At 48.1% G+C, this 23,421-nt stretch overlaps 1 protein-coding gene across 3 annotated transcripts in view; it reads right to left on the bottom strand.

Moving 5' to 3' along the window:
* The window catches only part of PRKCE (protein kinase C epsilon), a 498,780-nt gene that overhangs the window by 360,249 nt on the left and 115,110 nt on the right, over window positions 1-23,421 (bottom strand). The window contains exon 1 of one of the 3 annotated variants that reach the window (XM_047852659.1): window positions 10,252-10,290. The exons of the other annotated variants lie outside the window; for them this stretch is intronic. Coding sequence (XP_047708615.1) covers window positions 10,252-10,284 — 33 coding nt within the window. The 5' untranslated portion in view covers window positions 10,285-10,290. Of the gene's footprint in view, window positions 1-10,251; window positions 10,291-23,421 lie in introns of those variants that run through there. 3 annotated transcript variants of the gene reach the window in all.

Raw genomic sequence — 23,421 nt, 5'->3', positions numbered from 1 at the left:
GTTTCGGCTGAGCCCGAATCCTGGGTCCAAACATATCTGTGGGGAAATTTCAGCAATTGTTGCTGTTGTTGATGGTTTCTGATGGCCTCGATCGAGCACAGTACTTGGTGCTGCTGATTAGGGCTGCGGAAACAACCCCGCACTGGGCACTGGCTAAATGCCCAACAAATGTTTATGCAGAAATAAAAGCCAGAGCATCGGGGAGAAAATCAGTAAGCCCGGGCCTCTGGTTAGAGCTGCTTTTTGACACAAACCGCACTACTGCTGGAGGAAAACAGCCTGAAGCTCAGCCTGACTGATAATTCTCACTGCAGAGAAACAGGAGACAGGATACCAGGAGTGCTCAGGATTTCTTTTCAAAGAGCAGGGCTTGGGAGAGTCTACGTACGATTTCTTCTTCCTCCTTCCTCTCTCAGCTTGCTCCCCTCCCCCTGAACTGTCGAACCAAACACAGAACACACGCTAGCGGAAGAAACAGAACAAGTGAGAGAGAAGAGCAGAAGCCCAGAAACAACCAAGAACCGGTAGCATTCAGAGTTGCACCTTTCCCCCATTCACCCAAATTCAACAAATAGGAAGAATCTTGCCCTTGCTCTCTCACAGTCATCAAAGAGCTCTCCGGCACATTTTGTATACTAAATACCTCTTCTGTGCCCTGTTTCGGTCTATTCTGGAACAAGGAAGGGCAAATAAATTATACTACCTACCATTTACCAGCCTTTACAGAATGGGTATGTTTATGAGCATTATCTCATTGAATCCTAAAACCAATTCTCAGAAAAACTATTCTTACCCCCACGGTGCAAGGGAGGAGGCCTAGGCACAGAGAGGCTACGTAAATTGCCCAATTAATTTCACTCGGTTGGTGGGCGGTTAGAAGTGGGACGCGAACTTGGACAGTTTGGCACAGGAGCCACCCCCAGCCGCCAGGCTCTCCTGTGTTGGCAGAAGAAGCTGACTAGAGGTGAGGGGGTGGTTTCTCCGGCGTTGTGTTTAGGACGGCAATGGGAAGTGGCTAGTGACAGGAACACTTAACATACACGGAGCGCTTACGATGTGTCAACTAAGCAGCAAGCCTGTGGTCATTTACAGTGCCCTGTGGGAAAGGCACCCCTGTCCTCATTTTACAGATGAGAAGACAGAAACCCAGAATGGTTCCTGGGGTGTGTATATATGAGAGCCAGGATTCGCATCCAGACAGCTGGGGTCAGAGGCTGTGCTCTTAACCATCACGCTCTACTGGAGTTAACAGCTGGCAGTTGAGAACCTGAGCTGCAATGCTGCGTTAATATCAGCAGACACGAGCACAGTACCCCCAAAGCAAGAGAAGGCTGTCTTTGAGGAAAGCGCAACTGCTTTGCATAAGCTATCAGGATTGAATTCAGCAGCTATTTAGTTGGGCTCCTATTTGGTCAGTCAAGATCAATCAATCAATCCATTCTTCTAGAAAGAGATAAAACAAAGGACACGGGAGGAAAACAGGGAGTTATAGAAATATAGTGTAATGTGGACCCTGTCGGCCCCAAGGGGTGCCTGAAAGAAGGAAGCGAGACCTCATGGGCACAGGACCTGGCTGAGGGGCTGCTATGTACGTTCTACTGGGCAAAGGGTTCTGGACTGAGACCACCACCGGGCCAACTATGACCTCTCTCCATCAAAAACCTGAGAGCCAGACCCACAGCTCCTGGGGGCTTTTCCAGCTTTAGCGTGCTGTTATTCCAAAAAGGAAATTTCAGTCTTTTAGTAGCAGGATTTTCTTTGTCAGAAAGCCTAATATCTAAAATGCACACCAGGAGCCGACAGATGGGAATGGGGAAGGGGGGTTCAGCAGAGTGTAGGCCACCGGGTCCTATTAGCCCAGCCCCATGACAAGACAGGTATCTTTGCAGGCCAATTTAGAAACCTCCACTCTGTCACCCAAGTGAGCTGGCTATAGACTACAACACTGGGGGCGGTGGGGGCCATATATGCAAAATGTCTGGACATGCTGGCCTGGCCTCTTCAGGAGGCCAAGATGCCTTTATAGAGGCCCTGAATCAGGTCCAGGTCCCCTGTCTCCCAGGGCAGGGGCTGCCCACCCCCTCACCGCCACCACCACAGCCATCCAGACCACAAAGTAACACTGGCAGCTGCCTGGCTGGAGAATCAACGACCTTGAGAGCCTCATCAAAAGAGATACAAAGTGTGTCCACAAATCATCTGTCCCAGAGCCCAGAACTTAGCACATCCCTCGTCCAGTGTGGCAGCCTTCAAAGTCTGCAGAAGATGGAACAGGAGCAGAAAAAAAGTGGAGGGTTACCCAAGGTTGCAAGCACAATGCCCAGAATGTGTGTAAATACTGGAGTGGCCCTGTGCCGCTTTGGATCCCCTGATATAATGGCCACTTCCTGGAGCCCCATTTCCTCTCATTGTATTTCAGCAGGACAAAAATGTTACAGTGAGCAGCTACTCAGTCACATAGGTTATTTTAATAGATACATCCTACAAGCCTTGAAAACTTGCTCTGTGCTCTGATGACAAGGCTAAATATAGCATAGTCCCTAATAGTGAATTTCAGAGCCTGAAACAGGGAGATCGGAACACACATGTGGTTTTCTCCATTTTCTCACATTCTGGCCCCCTCCACATGGATCCACCCGATCCTCCCCCCGACCCTCCGCTGAATCTCACTTAAACCACTGCTTGCATGCAACACTAGAGAATTCTATGGCACCGATGCATGTCTTCAGCATCTCTGATTCAGCTGCACATTAATCTGAAGGCTGAAGGATGATACACTCATTTCTGCCTTGTGCATTTTTGCAAATACAAATGTGCAAGACAGACAATACTGAAAAGCTACTTATGCAAGAGCTGTCCATCCAGGTGGCCATCGCAGAAGCCAATCCTGCCACAAACCATTTGTGAGCTCCTGCTGGATCCATAATTCACAGTTGCTCTCAGGATTTCCACTCTCGTGATCAGAGACAAATCTGTGGTGTCCCAGGTGTCTGATTAAGTTCTCCTTTCCCTCCTAGCCTACCGACATGAACACATTCTACCACGTGGGTGTTAGATTTGTAAAGCTAATCTAAAGACAAAGGTTGCCATTATCTCCGGAAAAACACTGATACATTTAAAAAAAGATCTCCAAGCCTCTCAGAAAATGCAGACTTATAAAAAGCAATCTTCCAGCCCAAATATCTTAAACCAGTGGTTCTGAGCCCTAATTGCTCACTAGGAAAACCTGGCAGGGGTATTTTCAAACTGTTCCTAGCTCTTCCAGGTGGTTGTCGTGGGCGGCCAAGGCTGAGAACCGCTATCCTAAAGAAACACAGCTCTTCAGCATGGTGGTTTGGGAAGGATCTAAATCAATGGTTGTCAATCTTGGCTGCATTTTAGAATCCCAAGGATATTTTTATTTTTTTTAATGTTTATTTTTGAGGGAGAAAGAGAGAGAGTGAGTGACAGAGCATGAGCTGGGGAGGGGTAGAGAGAGACAAAGAGGGGAGACCCAGAATCCGAAGCAGGCTGCAGGCTCTGAGCTGTCAGCACAGAGCCTGACGCATGGCTCGAACTGCAAGATCATGACCTGAGCCAAAGTCAGACGCTTAACTGACTGAGCCATGCAGGCGCCCCAGAATCCCAAGAATATTTTTAAAAATATTAATGCCTGGGCCTCACCCCCAAAGATTCTGACTTAAGTGGCCTGGGGATGAAGCTGAGTCCTGGTATTTGAATATGATTTGAAAATTCAGCCAGGGTTGAGGACCACTGGTCTAAGTCGACCCACTTCTCTGATTGACTCATCCTTAAATATGTGAAGATAGAGAGCTCACGGTATTTATCTTCGTGTATTTCTTCAGCTTTACAAAATCCAAAGGGCAGCTCTACTTTGCCTACCTAAAATAGGAAGCAAGTAACCAAGGCACATGAATGTACAAAAACATGATGTCATGATGTCCATGGACATCCTTTCCAGGCTGAGTGTCCCTAGGGTCTTCATGTATAGCTTGTGTCATTTCATACACTGTTGAACCAAGATCATTAATCTGGTTTCTACACCAACAGCAGATCAGAATCAGGCAAACAAGTGACAGAGGGGGCAGGCAGAAAGGAGGGAGACTATTAGAAACAGGTCCCCTGATTCAGTGCGCAGTGACGGCTAATAGGGAAGAGGCAGAAAGACTGAAGTTGGACACTGCACTAACAAGCATAAAAGTCAGGGTCCTTTAATGAAAGGACTCTGTGGACACCCAGGACATCACCGATAATCCTGAGAATATCCCAGAGTCACTTAGAACAAGTTATGTTCATTACAACCTGGTTATGGAGGCTGAAATGTATGTGATACTTCCATCAAAAATAGTAATAATAAAAGTGAGAGCTATGAAAAGGATGAATCTTTAGCTATTTAGAAATCCCAGCCACCCGGAATGACTCATTTCCTGAGGGTCCCAGGTGGCCATAGACTTTTTCAGGAGACATTTTAGCGGGTAAGCTTCAGCTTACCCAAGAAGAATTCCCCTTCCCTATCAGAGTCAGAAGATAGTGAGGTATGGGAGAGGAAAATGGTAGTGGATGATTCTGACCCTTGGGGTTTCTAGGCACCAGGGCACAGAGAGGGTACTCTGAGCTTTCACTGAAGACTTAAGATCAGGCACAGCTAAGTCCCAGGGAAATCCTTTCGGGCTGGTAGGATCTGATTGCTCTGGGTGGGTCTCCAGTTAAATGGTATCTCCATCGCACAGGGTCTCCAAGCCTACAATTCCTTGCTGAGAACATCATCCCTCAAGGCCACACATCCCACCATCCAGACATGTCTTTAAAATGCAAAAACCCTGGGATAAATAATACCATATATATATATATATATATATATATATATATATATACACACATATATATACACACACATGTATAATATATAATTATATTATATTATACAAATAAAATGGGACACACTCGGTTGAAGGGCTCTTGGTAGCTCGAGTCCCATCAGAGTTCCATGAAACACCTGCTTAGGAAACCACTTGGAAAGGACATGCTCCCGGCCCCGCCCCAGACCCACCCAAAGGCTCAGTCCCCCTGTGACTCTGTGGTCAATGTTTCCCAGGGGTGATGACTAGTGTGGAGCCCCTAGCTCCTTCATGGGAGCAGCTACCCCCTCCCATTATATTTTATTCTCCTGGTCTTTCTGATCCCCGAACCCATCCCCAGAGCCGTCTAAGTCTGCTGATTGAGCCTGTGTAACTGGAACCCATTTTGATCACACTCCTAAGCCAAGGCTATGTCCCAGCTGACACAAGCTGATGTTAGGAAGCCGCTGCCAGCGGTGCTCCCACCAAAGCCTGCAACCAGAGCCCAGGCTCTCCCAGCTGGGGAAATAGCACCTCACTTCCAAATGGCCGGGGGCCCAACTTCCTAAAGCCACCAGCAGGGAAGAGTCACTTAGGGTCTCTTTCGTTGTTCAGATTCCTGTACCCACAGGATCCTAGTGGCTGATGGAACTCCCCGGGGAATCCACACGGGAACCAAAGCCTCAAGTGATTCCTATAACTGAGAAACACTGGCTTCACACTGGTTAACTATGAGGCTCTGGAGCCAGATTGTCTGCGTGTGAATCCTGGCTCTGTTACTTCCCATGTGACTTTATGCAAGAGACCCAAGCCGTCGGGGCCCACAGTTTCCACATCCGTAAAGCAGGGATGATGCTGCTGGCTGCCTTGCTGGGTCACTGGAAGATTAGGTGGCCCTGAGAGCCCCCCCTGGCACGTGGCAGATCCCTGGGAAGGGTTGCCGCTTCTTGGTAATGAACTCAGACCCTGGCCACCTGGCTCCCACCTCTGACTTCTCACACAAAATACTCTGCCTTCCCCACTGAGCCTCCAGCACCCGAGATGACCCCCTCCGGTGCCCCGTAGGCCTGTCCCATCCCTGGGAGTGGGCCTGGCTCCTGCGGGTCTGCCTTGTCTTGTTGCAGTGAATGAAGTTCCATGCAGATGGAGCCTAAAGATAAAACGGCTGAGGGAGAAACCAGGAGCAGTCAGGGGGAGGTGGGATTGGGGGACGATGGCACACAGAAACACAAGGTGGCAAGGAATGCACACTTCTCTGATGTCATGGTTGTCTAGGAACCCGGTGGATGAGGCAGTTAAACCCCACCTGCCATGTAAACGGTCTTTTCACCGTAACGCCTCCTGGAGAGTTGGGTATGAGCTCTACTGGGCCACCAAACCAGGGATATGCAGACGCCGGACAGGGGACTCGGAGAGCACAGGCTCCCTGGGAACCTGGGGGTCATGAGCAGCAAGGACATACGCCCGTCACAGAAGGACTACAACCGATGTTCCTAACACACTGTTTATTTCGAACAGAGACCCTCCGCATGTTATCTATGGAGGCCAAGGGTCCCTGGAGAGCCCACGATGGCCCACAGGGCCTGGCTGTAACCTGTTCCGAAGCAGGAACCTACAAAGCACTAGGTCACAGCAGCAGGTGAGTAAGGGAGAGGGCTCAAGGGAAATTCATGGCCCTGTCTCTCTCTTACTCCAACAGACAGCATGGCTGGCCTCTCAGTCACTGGGAGCTGCTGTGAGGTGGCGGCCAGAGTTTTGTGTCCAGTTGAACCACTCACATCTGCTGTTTCCGGGGTCCGGATTCATTGGTCTCCCGCCCACCACAGATGCCCAGATGGCAACAGCCGTCTTTCGACGCCGCTGGCTCTGGGGGGCACTGCCCCCCCGAGTTCAGAAAACAGAGCCAAACTCGACAAGGAATGTCTGAGTGAATCCGGACAGATCATTTTTCGGCAAGACCCTTCTCCTCTGTCCCACAGGGTCACCCTGAAGTAACAACCCCCCACCCACCAGTGTTTCCCAGATGTCTGCCGGCCACATGCCATTTTCCAGTTTTCACTCTGTATGCTTACCGCTTCTGTCTCCCTTCCTTAAATTATTTTATTTTATTTACTTTTTATTTTTTGAGAGAGAGAATCTCAAGCAGGCTCCACACTCAGCGTGGAGCCCGATGCAGGGCTTGATCTCACGACCATGAGCTTATGACCTGAGCCGAAAATCAAGAGTCACTTAACCGACTGAGTCACTCAGATGCCCCTAAATCATTTTATTTTTGAAGAAAAAATATTATAGTACTACTTAGGAGAGCTAGTATCAATAGGCATAAATAATTTTTTTTTTTAATGCAATGAAAACAAGATAATGTTCTTTTGAGGCCTCTGGCTTTTGTTTAAAAAAGGAGGGATCAGGGCGCCTGGGTGGCTCAGTCAGTTAAGTTCCCGACTTCGGCTCAGGTAATGATCTCGCAGTTTGTGAGTTCGAGCCCCGCGTCGGGCTCTGTGCTGACAGCTCAGAGGCTGGAGCCTGCTTTGGATTCTGTGTCTCCCCCTCTCTCTGCCCCTCCCCCGCTCACACCCTCTCTCTCTCTCTCTCTCTCTCTCTCTCTCTTTCTCTCAAAAATAAACAAACATTTAAAAATTAAAAAAAAAAAAAAAAAGGAGGGAGCTAAGTATTAGATGGTATCACCCTCTGGCCCCAACCAGGTTCTCCCTGACATGATCAAAAGGACTGAAAGAAAATTAGGGGCAAAACAAAAGAGGAACAACTTTATTTTTTAAGGTAGAATGGCGTGCAGTGCTTAGATCTTTTATGCAGTTTGCTAAGTTTGACAAACATACAAACTTTTGTCACCAATGCCCCCATAAAGATGAAGAACTTTATCATGATCCCAGAAACTCCTCTCTTGCCCTCTTAGTCAACCCCTCGCCCCCACCAGAGGCAACCACCATTTTGATTTCTATCCCCACAGGTTAGCTTTTTCTGCTCTTGAACTTCAGGCTGTTGCCTCACAGGGATGCATTTTTCATGGTTAAATAGAAGTTATGTTCCAGGGCACCTGGGAGACTCAGTCTGTTAAGTGTCCAACTCTCGATTTCAGCTCAGGTCATGATCTCACAGTTCGTGGGATCGAGCCCAGTGTTGGACTCTGTGCTGAGCATGGAGCCTGCTTGGGATTCTCTCTTTCCCTCTGTCTCTGCCCCTCTCCCTCCCTCTTTCTTTCTCTCTTTTCTCTCTCTCTCTCTCCCTCCTCCTCTCCCAAAATAAATAAATAAACATTAAAAAAATTTTTAAGTTATGATGGTGTTATACCTTTGTGTATTTTTGAAAATTTTTATAATAAAATGTTCTGTTTTGTTTTTCAGTGTTGGAACACCCTGTGCACGCTTTACCTACCATTTTCTCCAGACCCTCCAGTGGAATGACACCTATAATTTTGGGCACCCTGAACTAATGAAAGGGGAAGATGCCAAATTAGGAAATTGGATTCTGACTTTGCAAATCCCAACATGATCCTGATTATAGCATTGATTTGCCAAATATTCTCCCCAAAATCCCAACTAATCTGATTATCTTTTAAGCTCCCAAAAAGGCAGCTTAGACTCACATTCCTTCCCGGCCATCCCAGTTCTTCCTCCGTCTTGGGTCAGTTCAGCTCCCCTCCTCACCCACGCAAGCCCCTCATCCCCACTGTGGGCTGTTATTCATGCCACTGCCTCTGAGGAGCTGCTTTCCTGCTTACCTCCCACCCTGCACTGACCTTCCTCAGCACCCCGTTCAAGGCCAACACCCTCCATCCCATTAAAATCAAGTTTAGGGGCACCTGGGTGGCCCAGTCCGACTTTGGCTCAGGTCACTGTGCTGACAGCTCAGAGCCTGGGTCCTGCTTCCGGTTCTGTGTCTCTCCCTCTCTCTCTGCCCCTCCCCTGCTCGCACTCTGTCTCTCTTTCTCTCAAAAGTAAAATACACATTTAAAAAAATCAAACTTCTATCACACATTTACATTCAGCTTTCCTTGCGTTCTGTTGTTACTCCTCTTTTACCGTGAGTACACCTTATCTCTTCAACTAGACCCTGAGCTCCTCCAAGGCAAGCACAGAATTGTCTTGGCATCAGTGAAAAGATATTGGAGACGGAGAGGTACGTGTGGGTGAACGTGTTTATAACAGAAGTGAAGTGAAAACAGCCTGCAGGTTGGATCCTGACAAGGCTCAGAATCAGCCTTGAAGAGAAAAGATATGCATGGGGTCAGAGTTGTATGATCTGTACACAGACCAGCACTCTGTGACTGTCCTTTCTCAGGCTCCTGGGCCCCACCACCTAACACTCAGACTTAGGCCAGGGGTTTGCACAGTCCTCAGTTTCTGGAAGATCTACTGCTGGTGGTTCAAGGACCACACCAAAAGAAACACCACCTGTGAACAGAGAACGGGGTGGGATAACGAACATCCCTGCACCTACCAGACAAAGGAAAACAGTGTTCCCAGCCCATGTTAATTCTACCTCTGTCCCTGGAGGTGAGATTACATGGTAAGAAAACCACCTCAATACAACCAAAAAGGAATGTGAAGTGAAAAGAAAATGCAGAGAGAAGGGGATTCCCAGGGAGGGAAAAGCTGAACCCCAGCAAAGGAGACCAGGGTTCCTGGCCTGAGACCTTGTCCTATTTTCCTTATAATGTTACATAGAGGTATTTCTATGTTTCTGGAAGGAAAATCAAGAGTAAGGTGAATCCTTGGGGTGCAACCTGAGGCGGGTGCACTGAGTGATTTAGAAAAATTTTTAAATGGGGCACCTGGGTGGCTCAGTCGGTTAAGCATCCGACTTCAGCTCAGGTCATGATCTCACAGCTCGTGAGTTCGAGCCCAGCATCAGGTTCTGTGCTGACAGCTCGGAGCCTGGAGCCTGCTTCGAATTCTGCGTCTCCCTCTCTTCTGCCCCTCCCTCGTTCACACACACTCTCTCTCTCCTTCAGAAATAAATAAACATTTAAAAAAAGAAAAAAAAAAGAAAAACGTTTAAATAAAAAGGCTAACCACAGGACAGCTACCAGCAGGAGGATGCCTGCTGAGGGAACTGGCATTCTTACCACTACGAATGAAAACCCCGAATATTTGTCCTCTGCAACCAGGGAACAAAGGGGGTTTTGAGATGGCTGTGTGTGCAGGAGGTGGAAGTCATTCCAGCACTTAGAGCTTCAATTGAAAATAAACAAACAGCCCAAGCCTGCCCAAGGACCCCAGCTGCCAAGCACCAGCCCGGGAGCACACGAGGGCCGCTGGGGCCAGCACACGGCTATTTATATCTGTAATCCAATTTGGATGGGGAAGGCGCATGAAAAGAAATTGATTATCTTGAAACTGTAAGGGCAAATTCGCCGGGACAAAAAAGTAATGAAATAATAAAGAGGAAGTACCTGAGTAGGGTCAACGGAGGGGGTGTTGCTCATGAAGCTGCTTCCGACCCCGTTTGCTTTTGGGATTCGGGTATGAGGAAACCGCACCAGAGGACTTGCCAGAAATCTTATGTCAACCGTGGGTAGAGGTTTGCTGAGATCCCCCCGCCTGTGCCGTGTGTGTGTATGTGTGTGCATACATATGTATATAGAATCAATCAACCAAAAAAACACTCAAGAGATTATATGACAGAGAGCTGATTATCTCCACTCAGTTTATAGCTTGTGAGGAAGAAAAGTGGGTAGTTCATAAAAAACAACCATCCTTCCCAAATCTAAGGGTCAGACAAAAGCATATATTATCCTGAAAACACTGGCCTTTTATCTTAGATCTCTCTCATGCCCCCTTCCCTAGAGGCTGGATTCAACTCTGCCTTTCCATAGTTACAATGGCAACCATTTATTAAGCATGTGGTGCATGCCTAAGTCTGGAGATGTACAGTCTGCAATGGCCACAGCATTCCTGGGATAGAGATTGTCAGCCCATTTTAAAGATGAAGAAACTAAGGATGGTTATCTAAGTGACTTGCCCAACCACCACCCTGCTACCAAATAGGGACGGAGGATTTGATTTCTTTCATTACACCACCCGTCTCCATGAAAGGACAGGAATACGGTCTCCAAAATCAACACAGATTCCCAGGAAGTGTGCAGCTGAGCCTGTGAGTATTTGTCAGTCCAGAGTTGGAAGAAGGATGCGGACAAAAGACAGTAAGAAGAAACGTGGTGAAGCATTTTGGTAGCTCAATCAGGAAAGCACTCACCCCCTAACTTAGCTCAAAAGAGTTTATGCGACAGACTTAAGGACTCACAGACTGCACCTATGAAGGATGCCTGTCACTATGGCCTTTACCTCTGTGGGTAAATCATAAAAAAAAATACAAGGATTTTGACAAAACTCAAATAGACATAACCGAAGACTAGGCTCAAACCTCACTTCCATTTGTTACTGATTGACTCTGAGAAATGATAGAACTCATCTAGGATTCAGATCATATATCTATCTATATATATCTCTATCTACAGATAGAGATATATATAGAGAGAGATATAGATAGATATATACAGATATATATATATATATATATATATATATATTTTTTTTTTTTTTTTTTTTTTAATTTTTAAGTGAAGGCCGGGGGAGCAAGGGATCAGACAGAAGAATCCTGGACCAGGCTATCTTCTGTGGTCCCCTCCAGCAGAATCTAGTAACTAAGAAAAGTAACCCTGTGGTAGCCCAGACTCCTAGGAGCTCAGGAAAGTGAAGACAAGACTTTTAATCTTTCAAAAGGCCCAAAGAAAGGTACGCATTTCACTGAGATAAGACTACACAGCAAATTAAATTATCAACCTTCGTTGCTTTAATGTCATGTTAGTGTACAGACCTTGTATTTGCTGCTGGTGATGAGCAACTCTGGGCCCAAGTCTTTGATTGATCGAAAATAGCAATCAAATTATCTTTAAGAAATGCCACTTATTCCCATGGTGGAGGCAGGGAGAGCTAGCCAAAGGTACGGAAAAATTGGAATGATTGTTTAAGAAAAACGGGGCTGAAGATGAGTTTCTAGGGATGGGGTAGGAAGTCAGATTCACAGCTAGTCATATAATTTCAAAATTAAGTGATTCTTCTACAGAAGTGTGTGATACGAAGTGTAAGGCATTTCAAGAGCACTAGTAATTTCTGCAAACACTGTCCAGATCTCTCCTAGCTCTGAGCTGAGACAGTTAAGCTGTCCTTGGTGGCTCAGCAGTGTCATCGGGATAAACTTGCTGGGAAGAGGAGAGAAAAGCATTTTTATGGGTTTTTTTTTTTTTTTAAGTGGAGATGTTGGACTTGTGGGAAGAGGGAAGGAAGCCAGTGCAAAACCACGAGAGAGGAGAAAGCCATAGGCTCCCATTTGAGAGAGCCAGCTGCCGGTCAGCTCTAGCTGACCAGATGGTGGGGTCAGATGGCCCCAGGGGCCCCTTACAGAAGGTTCTGATGAGGTGAGAACCACCCCCACCCCCAGCAACTGAGCATCCTTGAAGCCAACCCTACAAAGGTTTGGGGACAGTCCCCTTGGGTTGTTGGGGAAGGCCGGTAAAGCGTCCCTTTCTTTCCTGGCCAGTTTTGCCACCAAGTTTGCTCCTGGTCACTTCACTCCCCTGCCTAAGCAGCTCCAACCTCTTAGCCAAGGAATCAAATCTGATTCTGCTCAAGCTCCTAGAACTAACCACCTGCTTACAGGAAATATAGGGACAGAGAAATAGTTTAAAAGACACCATGAGGATATACAATCAGCAAAATCCAGGATATGGAAAACTTTACAGGACCAACGACTAGTTTCTTCAGCAGATGAATGGCAAAAAGGAAAAGGAAAAGGAGAGTAGAAATCTATGAAGAAAAAGAGACTTAAAAAGCATCAAGCAAATGTAATCTATGGGCCTTATTAAATCATGATTCAAACACATCAGCTGTTACAAGTGGAAAAATTTGAACACCAACTAAATAGTTGGTGATATGAAGGAATTCATGCTTTTTAATGTGATGATAGCATTGTGGCTGTATTTTGTTTGAAAGTTCTTTTGAGGGGCACCTGGGTGGCTCAGTCAGCTCAGTGTCCAATGTCAGCTCAGGTCATGATCACACAGTTCGTGTGCTGACAGTGCAGAGCCTGGAGCCTGCTTTGGATTCTGTGTCTCCTTCTCTCTCTGCCCCTCCCTCCCTCGCACTCTTGTCTCTCTCTCAAAAGTAACAAATACATTTAAAATAAAAGTGTTCTTTTGAGATAGATACAGACCTATTTACAGACAAAATGTATGGTATCTGAAAATTTCTTTAAAAAATCCTGCTGGGAGGGGGCATCTGGTTGGCTCAGTCAGTTGAGCGTCTGATTCGGCTCAGGTCATGATCTCACAGCTCTGTGAGTTCGAGGCCCTCATCAGGCTCTGTGCTGATGGCTCAGAGCCTGCAGCCTGTTTCAGATTCTGTGTCTCCCTCTCTCTCGGCCCCTAACCCACTCGCATTCTGTCTCTGTCTCTCTCAAAAATAAATAAACATTAAAAAAAAATTTTTTTTAATCCTGCTGGGAGGACACTAGGAAGAGGGGCAGAGGTGAAACAAGATTGGTCATGTATTGACAAATGTTGAAGCTGGGAGAATGGATTTATTACAGTATTCTATTTTTATAGCTGGTTAACATTTTTAACAATAAGATTTTTTAAGAAGCTGGCTGTAATATATTCCTGAGTTTTTTTAAATAACAAGGAAATTATAAAATTATAGTTTAAAATAATCCAATTTAAAATAACTCACACTATACGTGCACATATTTATGTGCGTATGAGTGGATGTATTTATTTGTCTATATAATTTTACAGGAATAGGAAATCTTTGGGGAGCGTATGCACCAAACTTTTAACTATTAGTTCTATTTCCTGATGGAGGATGGGTGTGAAGGGAGACATTCACTTTGTTTACTTTATGTACTTCTACATTGTCTCGATTTCAATTTCACCAAGCATGTCTTCCTTGCCAATTTACCAACGTAGCAGGGGAGAAGACATGGTGACTCCCTGGAGCCCCCAGCCTAGCTCTCAAAGCTCTGTATCCTGGTCCTGTACGCATGACACCAGGCTTGGCCCTGGACAGGCAGCCTTTCCTTGCCCACAGACATTCCCCATTCCTGTGCCACCTCTGTGCCTTCATCTATCAAATGTTCTCTTCCCACGAGGCCTTCCAAATCCCAGACCCACCTCTTCTATCTGGGTAGTCCTGCTGGGCTACTTCAGGGCACAGCGTCTCCCCGACTGTGCAAGATGGCCAGGACCTGACAGTGCTTTGCCAGTGTGTCTGGATAGTACAGTTTTGGAGGAAAACAGGCTGTAATCCACATACTACCTCTAGGAGGCCTCTTGGCATGCCATGGTTTGAGTGCATGCCAGGTGCTCAGTAAAGTGCCAAGTTACCCAACTTTCCGAGCCTTGATTTCTTCATCTGTAAATGGGGCTGCACACACCTGCCTCATCGAACTGCTGTGAGAATTAGTCAAGGGACAGGAGGTAGAGTTCCCCGCACCCGTTGCAAAGGTTCTGTCTGCACCTCACTGACCCCTGCAAGAGAATGGAAAACGGACCTGACAATCCACTTGGATCTGCTCACTTAGAAGAACACTGCACTCAGAGCTGCCCATTTGTTTACCTATTAATAACAGAAATAATGCACTGGGGTCAGGAGGAGGACCTCTGAAGGTCACACTCTGAACTCCCACTAGGTGGCAGTGTTGTTTTCTTGCTGTTATGCAAATAGAGGGGCGGGCCTGAAGGGGAAAACAGACCTTTTTCTGAGGCTGATACAAAGGAGAACATGTCTATGTCAATTTCCCCATGATACTGAAAGAGAGGTTGATGTGAGATAATGCACCAACTTAGAAGAGCGTCCAGTAACACCAACGATGAGATCCCATCAAGGATCCCTTGTGTCTCTGGGAAATAAAAGGGGGTCGGAGGGGATGGTGATGAAGTGGAGCTTCCATCTCAGAGAGGGGATTCCAGTCAGGAGTGAGAACTTAGTAGAAGTCCAAACCATGATTCAACCTTCCTCATCTGAAAACGCACATGAATGAAAACAGTCCTAATGGATCCCCCCGTGAGGGACCCCTAGAGCACAAACTCTGTGGATCTAAGTGGTCAGGCATGTCCCCTTGGGAAGTCAGCCTCTAGAGAAACATAGTTGTCAGATAAAGGCCTCTCAGGCTCTACTTTCCTAAAGCAATACTTTCTTCTTCGCGTCCCCCTACAGACAACCTCACCCTGGCTCCCCGCTACCTCAGGACAAAGTCTGAACTCTACCCTGTGACAGAGTCATCAGCAGTGGTCTGAACCTCCCCTACCCATCAGTGGACTTCAGAGGACATTCTATCACCCACCCTCACCGTTCCTCAATGTTGCTGAAGAAGAACACAAAGCCCAAGAGGTGAACTGCCTTACCCCCAAAGCCGAACCTCCACTCAGCTTGGTTTTCCCATTGGTGTTGTGTTATGTTGTATTACTATCTTTTCTCTCCAGAAAGACCACAGCTCCGTGAGGGCAGACAAAACATCATGGTTCAGCAGAAATACTGCAAACCGAGGTTATGGTAGGAGGAAGTACAGGGTGATAATTAGGAATGTGGGGGCTCTGCAGTCCCGACCGTACTCTGAGTGGTGTGACTCTGAAGGGGTTCCTTAACCTCCCTCAGCATCAGATTCCACATCTGTAAACAAGGAACGATAACGGTACTCACTGCACAGAGCTGCTAGTGAAGATTAAATATCAAGCATGCAAAGCACTAGAAGTGTGTCCGCCACATGCAAGGGCAAACGTGGCTTTGTGTTCTGCTCCCAGTTCTTTTGCTTATCAGCTGAGGTGCCCGCACAAGTCACATTATCTCTTGGGCTTCATTTTCTTCACTGGCAAAGTCCAGGGGGAGTGAGGGTAGGAGAGGATGGGTTATATAGCGTTCTCTGAAGTCCACTGCGCCTCTGAAAAATCCATGCTTCTATGGAACACATCTCCCCCCTTCCCCAAAAGACCTAGTATATGAGTATGAGGGGAGATGAATCCAGGTACTGACTTCACCTACTTAAAACTAGCCTTCGGTTGGGGCGCCTGGATGCCTCAGTCGACTGAGGGTCCAACTTTGGCTCAGCTCATGATCTCGTGGTTCACGAGTTCGAGCCCCCCTTCCCGCTCCATGTCAGGCTCTGTGCTGACAGTTCAGACTCTGGAGCCTGCTTGGGATTCTGTGTCTCCCCCTCTCTCTGCCCCTCCCCCATTCTCTCTCTCTCTCTCTCTCTCTCTCTCTCTCTCAAAACTAGATAAACATTAAAAAATTAAAAATAAAACTAGCCTTCAGTCAACACACAGCACAAACATCAGCTTCGCAAGGAAGTTTTCCCTGACATCCCCCACTCTCACCCCACCCCTCTTCAACTAGGTTCAGCCTCCCTGCTTTATGCTTTCACAAGACCACATACTTTGCTTTGAAATACATACCCCAAATGTCAACTCAATTATTCACTGTGCACTGCAACCCCCATTTTGCAGATGAGCAAACTGAGGTTCCAAGAGTTTATGTTCTTCATCTAAGACCCATACTCCAGTAAGTGATGGGGCAAGACTCAAACCCTGCTCTATTCGACCATAGAACCTGCAGGATCTTTTTTTAATATTTAGCTTATGTAGCTTATTATTTTATATTTGTTACACACAAAAGAATATTCATAATATATATGTGAGTTATGTGAATTATGAAGCACAACAAGAATTCTAATGAATCGAATAATCCAACCTAAAGACAGTAATGGAAACTCAAAGCTGCCAGGACACTTCTCTCCAATGCCATCTTCCCACATTCCCTCAACCCCCAAAGAAGCCCTCCCCTGAAGTGGTGGTTATTATTCTCTTGCTTAATTTTCTCTTCTTCTTAACTTTGCACTGAATTGGAATATATTTACAGAAAAGTACACTAAGTAATGGCAGGTGACCAGTGACACAGAACGAGTAAGCGTGCACCAGTCAGAAGTCCCTGGTGCCCCAGGCAGTCATGAGATCTGATATTCTTCTTGCTGGGCCAGGCCAATCCTAAGGGCTCCTTAGTTCTGTCTAATCAAATGCATATGTCCACAGCAAGATTGAGGTCTTTCTCACAGACAAGATGCTCAGTCGTCAGAAAGGGTTGGCATTCTGGGCTCTTGGGAGGAGTCTGCTTGGAGAGTTCTGGTCCAGAAAAGAATCAGAGTCATCTGTGAAAAAAAAGCCAGTGGGGCTGTCCACCCACCTGTGGCTGGCCTCATCCAGCAGCTTTCTCCAAGGCTCTGGAACCACACTTGGACTTCTTTAAACAGAGTCAGAGTGCAATGGCGGGTGGGGAGGAGTGGGGAGAGGAGCATCATAAAAGCGTCATGTATGGTTTCAATTGGATCATCTGAATTAATAGTTCTCACAGCCAGGTCTTGAGTAAAAGCAAGTAAGTTTGCAAACGGACCACCTACTGAAAACTACCAAGCTTGGTGCAGGAGTTAAGATTCAAGTCCCCTGAGGAAAAGCTGGCAAGAATATGTGGATGAGGTACTAGGCTTGGTCAGTGTATTCAGATGTCCTGAGAAAAGCCACCCTTCGCCCTTTAATCTTCAAGTTCCTGGTAATTTATTCTCTTCAGTGGGCACTGGCAGCTTCTGTTCCTCTCAAGTCAACTGGCGTTTATCGAACATGGGTGAGTACAAGGGCCAAAGTTCGCAGAGGATTCGAATGATGATGTCTGAGCCCTGACGTCAAGGAAAATGCCAAAGCAATGGCTCAGAAAATAAGGAGTTGGTATGGTACGTCTGGTGGTCAAGAAAGAATGTCTTGTGGGAGAAGGGGTTTAGGTGGGGAGTTGGAATTAGGCCTTAGCAGGGTGTGGAGGGCCCCATCGGATTGTTTCTTCTCAGAAGCTTCGCTATTCTGTCCCGTGTTATGTGTTGAATTCATTGTCCATTGGAAGGCAGAATTATAACCCATTATGTGAATTATGAAGCATAACAAGAATTCTAATGAATCGAATAATCCAACCTAAAGACAGTAATGGAAACTCAAAGCTGCCAGGACACTTCTCTCCAATGCCATCTTCCCACATTCCCTCACCCCCCAAAGTAGCTCTCCCCTGAAGTGGTGGTTATTATTCTCTTGCTTAATTTTCTCTTCTTCTTAACTTTGCACTGAATTGGAATATCTGTACAAAAAAGTACACTAAGTAATGGCAGGTGACCAGTGACACAGAAAGAGTAAGCGTGCACCAGTCAGAAGTCCCTGGTGCCCCAGGCAGTCATGAGATCTGATATCCAAGTGCTGGGAGAGGAACCAGTTCGATCCTATTGGGTTCTATTATAACCCTCTTAAAAAATTTTTTTAGAGAGAGACAGAGAGAGAGAATACCAAGAAGGCTCCGAGAGGTCAGCACACTGAGCCTGATATGGGGCTCGAACTCACGAACCCTCGAGATCATGACCTGAGCCAAAATCAAGAGTCGGCCACTTAACCGACTAAGCCACTCAGGTGCCCTTCCGTTATAACCCTTTTAACTTTCTCCACAGCCCACGAGGACCCAAGGCTGAGGGAAGTGAAGCAGCTTGGGTCCCTTAGTACCTGAGAGCAGGCAAGGATGAGAAATGCCCTTAAGTGACTACCCAAAGCCTAAGCGAAGCCTTTCCGTCTCCATGGAAACTCTCCAAACCTTCACTTCATTGGCACCCAATGTTCTGTAAGGTGTACTCAGTGTTCCTAATTATTCCCCTCTTATCAGTCAACAGGAGGGCTTTTTCCGGGCCAGTTTGGACAAAATGGATATCTACTTGTGGTGAGTATGACCTATGATAACCCAGGGCTGATCTTGGTGTCCTGACTCTTCATATTCAATGATGATGGCACCCCATTGCAAAAACCCCACAGTTAGGTGGTACCCCTGCCCTACATGGAGACCGACTCTATTTGCCATACTGCCTACACTACTCTCTCTGAATTTTTAGGAACACCTTATACGTGTTGTGCTTTTCATTTCCAAACTCCCAATTAAGGAAACGTCCCCAGCACATGGCTCACGTATTATATTTGTGTTCCTGCTTTGTGGATCTGTCGTGCTAGTCATTTTATATAGTGTGTCTAATCTGGGTAGAACAGAAGCGCCTCAGTGAAAATGAATTCACCTTTCACTGTATGATCCGGACAGCGGGTCCTTCTAAAACAGAGGCGCACACGCTCATCTGGGGAGGCTTTCACACCGGCTTCCTGTTGGTTCTCAACAGCTTGACACACCAGCATGAAGGGCATACTGGGGAGGAGCCTGCAGGGGGTTGAGAACAGCAAGGTGGTCTTCCTCATGGTCCCCTGCGGGCTCCCTCCACAGAACCGATGACCAAGCTTACTGGTGCCCCAGCTCTGGAAATCGGTAGCCAACACACCCTTCAATGAGTAGCCAAACCTTACAGTTGCTTTTTTGCAACCTGCTGGCTTACTCTGGCTGGAACCCGGGCAAGCACCGGCACCTTCCTAACAGGTACCCATAGGGATGCAGTCAAGTCCACTTAAGGCATTGCAGGAAAGGGGAAGGAGGCAAGGGCCAGCCCTCCTGATCCTGGGAGACGGGGAGCAGGGCCCAGACCAGGTGAGCTCAGCATCAGGTCTGGGTCTCTCCACAGGCAGCAGGAAAGTCGGGAGCAAACAGCCAGGCTGTCAGTGCTGTCTCCTCCAGGGAGGCCTGGCATTCCCAAGGTGAAACCCCGCTCAGTCTCTGAGTATTCTCTGCAGCCATGGGCACATCATGTATCTTCAGTCCCACTCCTCTCTCAGGGAAGATGTGCAGACAGCATGAGATGATCCACACACATACACCGCACCTGGCACATATTTCATGCACAGTATACTCTGGTACACTTCGGCTTTCTATGCCCACGTTACATCTTGATTTCTCTCCAAAAATCGAATTGTTTTCTTCTAACATTAAACACTTGGTGGGAGGGAATCTTTAGCTTGGGAGTAAAACGCCAGGTTCTGGTCATGAGTCCCTCGCTGACCTGATCTGTGATTTGATTCATTCACCAAATATTTACTGTGGTGCCCACTGTGTGCCAGGCCCTGATCTAAGCACTTGGGATGTGTCAGTGAGCCAACAAGGGGGAAAAAATCACTGTCTTTACTGAGCCCGCAGGCTAGCTATAAATAAATTGCATGATGTTTCAGAATGGGACAAATTCTCTGGACAAAAGACTAGAGAGAGCAGGGTGAGAAGCATCGGGACAGGGGAAGAGGTTGGTGGTTTTCAGTATATTTGAGAATATTTAAGGATGTTCTGGGTATACCTCATTGCAAGGTCACTGGAGCAAAGACTTGAAGGGCAAGCTTCCGATACCAGAAGTGATCCAAGCAGAGAGAATGGCCAGTGCAAAGAAAGTACTCGGTCTGTTCTAGAAACAGCAAGAGACCAGTGGAATGAGTTGGGAGAGAAAAATACAAAATGAAATCAGAGAGGTGGGGTTGAGGGTGCAGGGCCTTGTTGGCCACTCTAAGGATTTTGGTTTTCACCCATGATGAGGACCCTTGGTGGGATTCCAAGCAGAGGAATGACATAATCTGAAGATCACGTGGGCTAGGGCAGCAGGGAGAGGGCAGGGATAGAGGCAGGGGGGACCTGTCGGGAGGCCACTGTAAGTGTCCTGGCAGGAGACCTAGAGGCTCAGACCATCATGGTCGACACACAGAGGAGGGGTAGGATTCAGGATTTATTTCCTTCTTGGACCCTCAATTTCCCAGTCTGTAAGAATTTCTGCACCCCTTTCCATATTCCAGGCAGGTATGAAAGTAAGTGAGAAGCAACAACCATCTGGAAATGTTTGGGGCCACTTAGATTTAAAATGCCCCTGGAGATGCTTGGGTGGCTCAGTCAGTTAAGTGTCCGACTTCAGTTCAGGTCATGATCTCACAGTCTGTGAGTTCGAGCCCCGAGTCGGGCTCTGTGCTAACAGCTCAGAGCCTGGAGCCTGCTTCAGATTCTGTGACTCCCTCTCTCTCTGCCCCTCCCCTGCTCATGCTCTATCTCTCTCTGTCTCAAAAATAAATAAAAAAAAAAAACATTAGAAAAAACAAAGATAATACAATAAAATAGAAAAATAAATAAAATGCCCCTGGAAACTCACAGCAGTATGAATAAACTCTTGCTGGTGGAGGGATTTTAGGAGCCTCCAATGCCATGAGAACTGGGCGAAGCATGGGGATGGATGGTCTGCATGGAGTCTGTCTTTCCATATGTCTGCCCTCACAGCCCCGCGCACAAGTGCGCGCGCGCACGCGCGCACACGCACACACACACACACACACACACACACACACACTCAGTAGGAAGACAGCCATGGAGGGGCACAGACCTGTCAGGAGCTTGGCTAAGACCACAAGGCTTAGTTCCTTATGAGCAAATGGGATAAAAACATGGACAGATGAGGTCAGGGGGACACTGACATGAACAAATGTGGGCAAAGTGCCTGTCACAATGTCTGGCACGTAATATAGTCTCAATAAATCTTAGTTCCTTCCTTGCTGCTAACCCCTTTGGGAACCCCTCCCACCCTGGGAAGAGAAAGCTGTGGATTATCTAGAATGCAGATGAACCCACTTGTAAATAACTGAGAAGTGTCTACACTGCTATTGTTGTTTTACTATCCTGTTTACCATTGAGAAAAACAACTTCCTTCACCACACCCTGCTGGGACCATGTCACTGTGCTTCCTCGGGTCAGCATGATACCCTGGACTTGGAGACAGCCTCAGGAATGGGAGGAGCAGGGCTAGTGCTCGGAGGCACACGGGAAAGGGGGTGCTAGCTCCAGGGGAGGGTGCTGCCTGGGTAGCCCTCTCCAGGAGGGAGCCAGGGTCAGGGTGACCAGAAGTCCCAGCCTGATTCGCCTCCCCGGAGGCAAGGTGGGAGGTCAGACGGTGCCAGAGGCCAAGGCCAGCATGTCTTGCTGGGTGTTGAGAACAGCCCCATGGTGGAACACCACTCTTCACCTTGCCCTGCCTCTGTAGGGTCACAGCAATCCACATCTGACTCCTAACACCCAGCTCTCCCCGAGACAGGCAACCATGGGAGGGGGGAGTAACGGGGAGCACAGAGTGCTTTTGCACAATGGGAAGAAGACAGGACAGATAGGGAGGGAAGGGAATTCAGTGAAAAGAAGGACATAGAAGCACTCAGTCCCTAAAGCTGTGTCAAGGCTGCCTTTACAGGCCCCTGCCTCCACTCTGCCCCATGCCATGTTCACGGCTCAGTTCAACACGTATGTAGGGAGACCCTCTGCAGTGGAAGGCTGGAAGCTACAGATGGCCCGGTGAGCCTCCCTGCCAGGCTGGTGTCAGATCCCTTTCTGGGCACTTGTGAAGCAGCTTGGACAGAGGGGAGGCCTTGAAGCCTGAGAGCCAGCCACAGGCCCTGACCACAGGGATGGTCCCCCGGTGCACTCCAGCAGGGCCACCCTAGAACTCCCAGGCTGACAAGCCCCTGGCTTCCTCCAGCCCCCTGCCCCTCTGAGGGAGGCCCCACCAACAAGGCACACAGGTGGGTCCCCCAGATGAGCTGCGGCAGAGGGGAGGGCTCTGGGGCCCAGCAGGAAACTTCTATTTCTAACCTGATGCGGCTGTCAGCAGCAGCTGCGGGGTGGGGGACAGCAGCAGAGGGCTCTGAGTAGTGAGCTGTGCTCGGCGGGATGGTGCTAATGGCCCAGCTGCCAAAGAGGCGAGGCTTCGGGCATCCCCCGGTGTGCCTTCTCTGGGGCCTGGTGGCTCTGGGGACAACAACCCCAGGGACACTCAGAGGGAGCCCAGCGAGGCATGCTCGCTCCAGGAGGCCAGGGGAGAAAGGAGCCAAGAAGTAGGCACTCAGCTACTACTGGACAAGCAAAGGCCCAGCTGCTTGGCTCTTCCCCTCCCCAACATTTGGGAAGCACCACCGTCCGCAAGGTCTTTGCCCACCTGGGATACCTCCTCTCTAAACAGCTAGAATGACAGTGGCACGGGAGCCTGAGCAGACAGTTCACTCAAGTCCTAATCTTGCAGGCAAGTAAAGAGAGGCCCAGGGGTAATAATTGGGGAGGCAGAGCGCCCCAATCATCAGCGCAAGGTCTTGGGTGCCAGGAAGGCTCAAATCCCAGCTCTGCCTCCTGGCGCCCAAGAGTTCCCTAAGTTCCGATTCCTTACCTGCACGAGGGGTGTACGGATAGCACCTCCATCCTAAGCTGTGGGGAGGATTGGACCAATTGGTGCTTAGCGCAAGGCCAGGCACAGGGAGTAGTGACCATGGCCATCTTCACCCAAGTTACACGGCTGGCCAGGAGCAAGCAGGATCCAGGTCTCCTTCAGCCCACCACTCCCCCTCTGCCCCGCCCCCCACAGCCCGGGCACCCTTCTCCCAAGGCAGATCTTCTTCGACTTGGCGTCTTGAAAGACCTACCCTGAGGGACTTCCTGCTCAGAAAGCTCCTCACAGGCGTTAGGCAGCCCGTGCCCAAGGAGACCCAAAGGGGACAGAGGAGCCAGGAGCAGATTGGTGGGTGGGGCTCTGGTCCTTCCTGGGGACGACAAAGCTCCTCCTT

This window comes from Prionailurus viverrinus, chromosome A3 (assembly GCF_022837055.1).
Source record: "Prionailurus viverrinus isolate Anna chromosome A3, UM_Priviv_1.0, whole genome shotgun sequence".
Classification (NCBI taxonomy): Eukaryota; Metazoa; Chordata; class Mammalia; order Carnivora; family Felidae; genus Prionailurus; species Prionailurus viverrinus.
The sequence above is the reverse complement of the archived record's forward strand: the minus strand, read 5'-3'. Positions and strand labels throughout refer to the sequence as shown.